Source organism: Phyllopteryx taeniolatus, chromosome 10 (genome assembly GCF_024500385.1).
Source record: "Phyllopteryx taeniolatus isolate TA_2022b chromosome 10, UOR_Ptae_1.2, whole genome shotgun sequence".
NCBI lineage: Eukaryota > Metazoa > Chordata > Actinopteri > Syngnathiformes > Syngnathidae > Phyllopteryx > Phyllopteryx taeniolatus.
This window is the reverse complement of record NC_084511.1, coordinates 8,985,617-8,992,580: the sequence shown is the minus strand read 5'-3', so window position 1 is coordinate 8,992,580 and position 6,964 is coordinate 8,985,617. Positions and strand designations below refer to the sequence as shown.

The window sequence follows — 6,964 nt, the reverse complement described above, 5'->3', positions numbered from 1 at the left end:
TCGATAAATAACAGTAAGTGATTTTCTTCCCATGTTACGCAAGCATTTTTTTCAAAATTAAGGTTTCATCTTAATTTGATGCTTTACTTCAAATAAACACCTGACATCTTCTGTAGTTGAGGAAAAAAAGCTCCCATGGGTGTTATTTGGTGAATTACAGCATGTTTTTCTTCTTACACAAGCATTTGTACGAATCAAGGCTTCCACATAATGAAATGCTCTCACACATGAAGCTGAAATGCTCCCTTAAAATGTAGTGAAATGCACTTACGTATTAAACTAAAAGAGCTCATCGTAGGATATTCTGGATTGAAGTGTGTTGCAGTAGTGTACGTGTGTGAGCATTTTCAGTCGTGTGGGTGAGCAGACAAAACAATCCATTCCAATTAAAGCAAGCCGGCAAGATGCAGGAGAGTCCACACTCTTATTGGATCACATCATCCTGTAAAAGAACACAAAAGGGCCGATTTCCACTCTCAGCGAGGGCGCCTGCTTCTGGAGCTGCTCACTGCGTGAGTGCGTGCACGCATATGTGTGTGTGTGTATGTGTGTGTGTACCGGTTCCCAGTTCGGCCTACATGTTGAATAAATGTTATTCCAGTCCAAGGGCGGTGGGGTGGGGGGGTCCAATAAATCTCGCCTGTAGCCTCGGTTTAATGCTGCGTGTGGGGGTGAGGACTCGCAATATGTGTGCGGTTTAGATTAATTAGCTGATCTTATGGGCAAATGTGCTGCTGTAAAACTTTAAAGGGATTCAAAAGTAACGAGTCTAATGAGACGTCCGTGATCTCTTAATAGCTGTGAGTCGAGATGTGGGCACACTGTCAGTAAATCAGCTGGAAAATACATTAAAAAAGTGTCATGTGAACCCCCTGGTTAACTCGCAAGTACAGTTGAAAAAGATTTTCACCTTATTGATGAACAAATCAATATTATTGCTGAATTACTGGCAGCAGAATGTGTTTAGAAATGGCAGAAATATGCACACTGAAATTGTTATCACTACAGGCCAACATAATATTCAGTTTTGGCCTATTTTGGTAAAATATTGGATGAAGTCAAGCTAAATAAAACCATGAGTGGAGTTCAAATAACTTGCGCGTGTTCGTGAGCAGCAAGTTGACAAATGGCTCATAGCGGCCTGTGGAGCTCTGTTACAAGTTGAGAATGCTTTAAAATTAGGACTTTATAATTTGACCTACAGAAGCACATTCATTTCCATAACTGTAATGAGGCAATTCTCAGGAAATGGTAGAGCTTTGCAGTGCTTTTGACAATGTTTCAAATAGATCGATAAAGATTTTAATATACAGCAATAGCGCATGTCCTTGGGCATAAACGTTAGCTTTTTTTCTTTTCTTCAAGATCCAGGTTTGACTTACCGCTCTGTCGACAGCAACTTATTTCTTTGACTGATTTCACCACCTGTACTTGCTTATGCATGAAATCCAAGGTGGCTGAGGTCACAAATAAGCTGGTTGTGTTTTAAATTCACACAGCGGGCCTTGAAAATGATCACAGTCAAAGTTCCATAAATGTAAATGTATCTGGTGGGAGAAGAAAAACAAAGCAAAAATGCAAACAACATTGCAGATGAATACAGATAACGGGTAGCCCTTCATAGGACAAGGAAACACATTTCTATCTATCCATTTGCTATACCGCTTATCCTCATTAGGGTCACTGGTGAGCTGGAGCAAGCATTCCGAACTTTGTGCTGATCACTTCGAATCGGCGTGTTTTGAGAAAGACTTAGCATAATTAGTTTTACTATCTAAAATAATCAAGTAAATTTTAGATCATTTTCAGGTATTCTAGCTGGGAGAGGCTCCAGCACGCCCGCGACCCTAGTGAGGATAAGCGGTACAGAAAATGGATGGATGGATATACTTACCACTCTTCAAAATCATTGCTGTTTTAGTTAGCAACAGAATTAAAATAGGCTCAGCAAATAACTTTTTATATCCACGTGTGAAAAATTGTGTAAATGAACTGAAGTAATTATAGCTACTACCCATTTTTTATGACCTAGAAAAAAGAAGTAGTTGTTCTTTAACGACCACACCCAATGACAAACTGAGTCATCGCATCCATAGTTGGGACAACAGTTTTAGGAAATTTGAGCCATGAGTGCCCTGTACAGGGTTTAGCACAAAAAAAAGAAACGAAATGAGACACGCTGAAAATAATATAGCTCTTTAATGTAGTATTCATTATTTGTTTTAGAAACCTCTATTTACAGGAAACATGAACACACCAAAATTTTGCAAGAAATCACACAAAATGTTAAGCACTTGATGAGGATCAAACTGGTCTGTTATGCAACATAATGAATGTGGGCTTCACTCAGTTCAGAGAAATGGCCACAGAACATTCCGCAAACATGGCTGATGTGCTGAGTTGAAATTGCTATAACTGGGATCCACACTTTGGTTGTGCAATCACATGTTATGGAGTGTAAATCTTTGGATTTGACTTTTTTTCCCCCTCACAAGTTTATGTATATATATGATTATATATTCCTTTATCATGTTCAAATGCGATATTCATTTTGTAGGAGTGTAAAAAAAAAAAAAGTAAAACTATAATAACAATTTTCTAGGGCTTTCTAGGCTGTAGAAAATGTTGGGAAATAAAACATAAAATTTTCCATAAAATTCTTTAATTTAGCATTATTCCAAAGGGGCATTTTAATTTTATGACAAAAACTAAAGTCTTTGCAATGTAGCAAATAAATATGTCTAATGACTAGAGTGCATTTTTTTGTTTGAAATCGTACTAAATTCTCACCAGAACAAACTCGTACATGACACCATCATAATCGGCAAATGGACGTGCCCAGGTGCATTTGGACAACTGTCCTTGACATAAAACTCAAATCTGGACTGAGTGCATCGGACAATTGATTACATTTTCTTAAACATACACAGTTTGAATAAAAAGATGTATCTGTTGTTGCAATATAAATGCAATATGAAGGTACTGAAAGAATACATCGCAGCAGCTGGATGTCCTTCGGGTTCGGATATAGATTACTCACAAAGGGTTATGAATATTTAATAGTAATAATAATAATAATATAAATTATATATTATAATATATAATAACTATTATTATTATTATTATTATTATTATTTTAATTATAATTCACAATCATAATTATTAGGGATATTTGACTTTTGGACGAAATTTCGGGTTTAACCTAAAATGCACTGTCACCTTTACAGGTGAACTTTCTCTGAACTTTGTCCACATGTTCAATGTTTCAGTAGTTTTTTCCTAACTCGATGTTCTCTGACAAGGAGTTGAATGGCATTCACAGCAGGTGTTTGATACATGAACATTTCCAAAGGCGTCCGCTTCTATGGTTTCTGTGACACTTACAGCCTCGCTGTAACTCTGTTGGAACCTTCTGATGACACTCTGTGACACTCTACTCAGTGACCACTTCCCTTTTGAGAACATCCTGTTTGAAGCCTCGCAAAGGTGACCTACTGTCGATCAGTTGTTCGGTGTTGTCTTGGGCTCATGATGTCAGAATTCATCAAATCGTGCACCTGTTGTGAATTTCGCCATTCATCTCCTAGTGTTTGCAAAAATGACTGAAACACTAATCAGTTGGACATGAAAGGGTCAAATGAAGTTCACCTTAAAATGCATTTTAGGTTCATCCTGAAATTTCACCTGAATGTTATTGTGAGTAGTCTAACGTGTATAAAAATAGATTTAGTGCCATCTTCATGTACTCTGTTAGCACCGAAAGAGAAAGCTTTCACTTCCAGTTGAATGTTTGACCCACTAGCTCAAAGAACTTCCTGTTGGGCTGGTGGAAGAACTGGTAAAGTTTCTGCAGGATGGCAGGAGCTACGCGGGGGTGCGCCCTGCCCTTGGAGTCGTGCAAGCAGCGCTCCCGCCCCTGCTCTCGCAAACAGTAGAATCCCTTGGTCTGATTAAAGTAGAAGTTGGAGGCGTTGATCTGCGGCTCCAGCCTCAAGAAGCGCTCCACCTTCTTCATCTCGGGCAAGGGGTCCCGGATGAGCTGGTCGCCGTCCACCACATGGATGCTCTCCAGCGGGAAGTACTGCAGCCAGTCCTGCATGTGCATGTAGTACAGACTGCGGTTGAGCGCCTTGTAGCCCAGGTTGACCTCGCCGTCCTTCACCAGCACCGACTCGATGGGCTGGTAGCGTTTGTGCTTCTGGAGGCGGTTGTAGAAGACTTGTGTGTAGTCTGACAGCACACGCTCCGTGGGGTCTCTGAGGATGAGCAGCAGCTTGGCGTCGGGGTTCATCTGGTGGACGCGCTTGGGGACTTTGGCGGAGGTGAAGTAGGCAGGCGTCTTCTCCACGGTGACCTGATTGGGGAAGGCGAACGGCATCTGGCTGCGGTACCAAGTCAAGCCCTTCTGGAAGTGGCTCTCCCAGTCAAAGAAGTGCACCTCGTTCTGGGCCGCCGCCACGGAGTGGTGCAGGCTCAGCATCTCGATGAGGGCCCGCGTCCCGCCTTTCCTCACGCCGATGATGATGATCCGCGGGAGCTGCTGCTCCGTCCCATTCGGGTGGTCCGCGGCGCCGATGTCGGGCGGCAAAGGGACGGAGGGCGGCCCCTCGCCGTCCGCCAGGGGCGAGGAGGTGGGAACGGTGGGGGACTGCATGGCGAAGAGCAGCAGCCCAAGAAGCAGGGCCGCCATGAGCGAGGTCCTGACCCAGGAGGATTTCAGCCTGGCAAGAGCGACAAAACTGGATCCCACATCGAAGGCTGGATAGAGACAATGAAGAGCAAAAAACAGTCTGGGCCTCTTCAAAGAAGAAAAGAAATGATTATCTATCTATCTATCTATCTATCTATCTATCTATCTATCTATCTATCTATCTATCTATCTATCTATCTATCTATCTATCTGTCTATCTGTCTGTCTATCTATCTATCTATCTATCTATCTATCTATCTATCTATCTATCTATCTATCTATCTGTCTGTCTGTCTGTCTATCTATCTATCTATCTATCTATCTATCTATCTATCTATCTATCTATCTATCTATCTATCTATCTATCTATCTATCTATCTATCTATCTATCTATCTATCTATCTATCTGTCTGTCTGTCTGTCTATCTATCTATCTATCTATCTATCTATCTATCTATCTATCTATCTGTGTAGTGTAGGGTTGCGGGCTATTGGAGCATATCCCAGCTATCTTCGGGCAGGAGGCGGGGTACACCCTGAACCGGTCGCCAGCCAATCGCAGGGCACATAGAAACAAACAACCATACGCACTCACACTCACACCTATGGGCAATTTAGAGTCTTCAATCAACCTACCACGCATGTTTTTGGGATGTGGGAGGAAACCGGAGAGTTATTTGAAGAGATAAATTAATTGAAAATCAATTATCCAATTTAAGGGGAAAACCATCCCATGGCTCACTGGGCTATAGTGTGCCCACCCCTGTATAAATACCGGTACAAATTGTAAAAAAACAAATAAAAAAAAGTAATAATAATAATAATGATAATAATAATAATTATTATAATACATACAGGGCGGCACGGTGGCCGACTGGTTAGAGCGTCAGCCTCACAGTTCTGAGGACCCGGGTTAAATCCCCGGCCCCGCCTGTGTGGAGTTTGCATGTTCTCCCCGTGCCTGCGTGGGTTTTCTCCGGGTACTCCGGTTTCCTCCCACATCCCAACAACATGCATGAATTGGAGACTCTAAATTGCCCGTAGGCATGACTGTGAGTGCGAATGGTTGTTTGTTCCTATGTGCCCTGCGATTGGCTGGCAACCAGTTCAGGGTGTACCCCGCCTCCTGCCCGATGACAGCTGGGATAGGCTCCAGCACGCCCGCGACCCTAGTGAGGAGAAGCGGCTCAGAAAATGGATGCATGGATGGATAATACATACAAAATAAATAAAGGATAAAAAAGAAAAGGAACATTTTAGTTTTTGGGAGACGTCACAAAGGTCTGAATATCAATAATGATAAAGTCTGTCAAAAAGGAAAAAGTCTAATAAAAGTTATTAATATACAAAAATATGATAGTCAACAGGATCAAAACAGTATTCGAATGTGTGAACCCCACTAAAGTGATATTTCTCCACTAAGCATATATGCACAACAATAAATTGATCTGCAATAAGAACTTGCATGCACAGTAATAATAGAGCAAAACGTGCACTTGAAGAGAACAGTTATGCAAACACACTCAATAGTTCATTCAGAAGTAATTCCTACCTTTTTGTGTCTACAAAAGTCCACACGAGCAGGACGTGATGTGGTGCATCTCCAGTGTGTGTCTCTCTTCCAAACGCTCCGCTTGTTTACGCACTCGCGCCGAGCAGAGCGTCACCTCCGCGGGAGAAGGGAGCCAGCTTTGACTGGCGAAGAGAGCCCCGTCACGCACAGTGCTACTCTGGTCTCTCTCTGCCTCGCTCTTTTTTTCATGTGATGTACGCCTCCATGGTAGCCGCGCCCCCTTGTGACTCACGATGACGTCACGATGTGGTATTTGGACTGAGAACATGACATGTATCACTTATTATCTATACATTCAAAAATGTTGATCTAAAAAAAGATAAATAAATCAACAAGTTGGTGTATTATTGGTCAGCACATCTGCCTCAGAATCAGAAGGTTCCGGGTTTGAATCCGAGCTCAGGCCCCCCTGTGTGGAGTTTACATGATTGTGCTTGCGTGGCTTTTCTTCAACTTCCTCCCACATTTTCCAAACATGCATGTTCTCATTATTAAACCCTTGAAATTGTCTATAGGTGTGAAGGTGAATGATTGATTGCCTTTATGAGCCCTGCGACCAGGGTGTACCCTGGCTCGAGCCCCAAAATTAGGTCGGATAGGCTCCAGCTCACCAGTGACTCTAATGAGGACAAGCATTACAGAAAAAGGATGGCTAGAGATATCATTTAAAGCTGTCCTAAAAATGCCTTCGCACGAATACA

At 42.2% G+C, this 6,964-nt stretch overlaps 1 protein-coding gene across 1 annotated transcript; it reads right to left on the bottom strand.

Annotated features, from left to right (window-relative positions):
- Positions 1 to 2,180: 2,180 nt before the first annotated feature.
- hs3st1 (heparan sulfate (glucosamine) 3-O-sulfotransferase 1) lies at positions 2,181 to 6,432 on the bottom strand. Its single transcript, XM_061788166.1, has 2 exons — positions 6,243 to 6,432; positions 2,181 to 4,758 (listed from the first exon to the last, which is right to left on the bottom strand). Exon 2 carries the CDS (start codon positions 4,688 to 4,690, stop codon positions 3,773 to 3,775), a length of 918 nt encoding a protein of 305 aa, XP_061644150.1. The 5' UTR covers positions 4,691 to 4,758; positions 6,243 to 6,432; the 3' UTR covers positions 2,181 to 3,772.
- Positions 6,433 to 6,964: the final 532 nt, after the last annotated feature.

Excerpts from the sequence above, each read along its gene's own strand:
- hs3st1 (XM_061788166.1), bottom strand. The coding sequence starts at position 4,690 with ATGGCGGCCCTGCTTCTTGGGCTGCTGCTCTTCGCCATGCAGTCCCCC.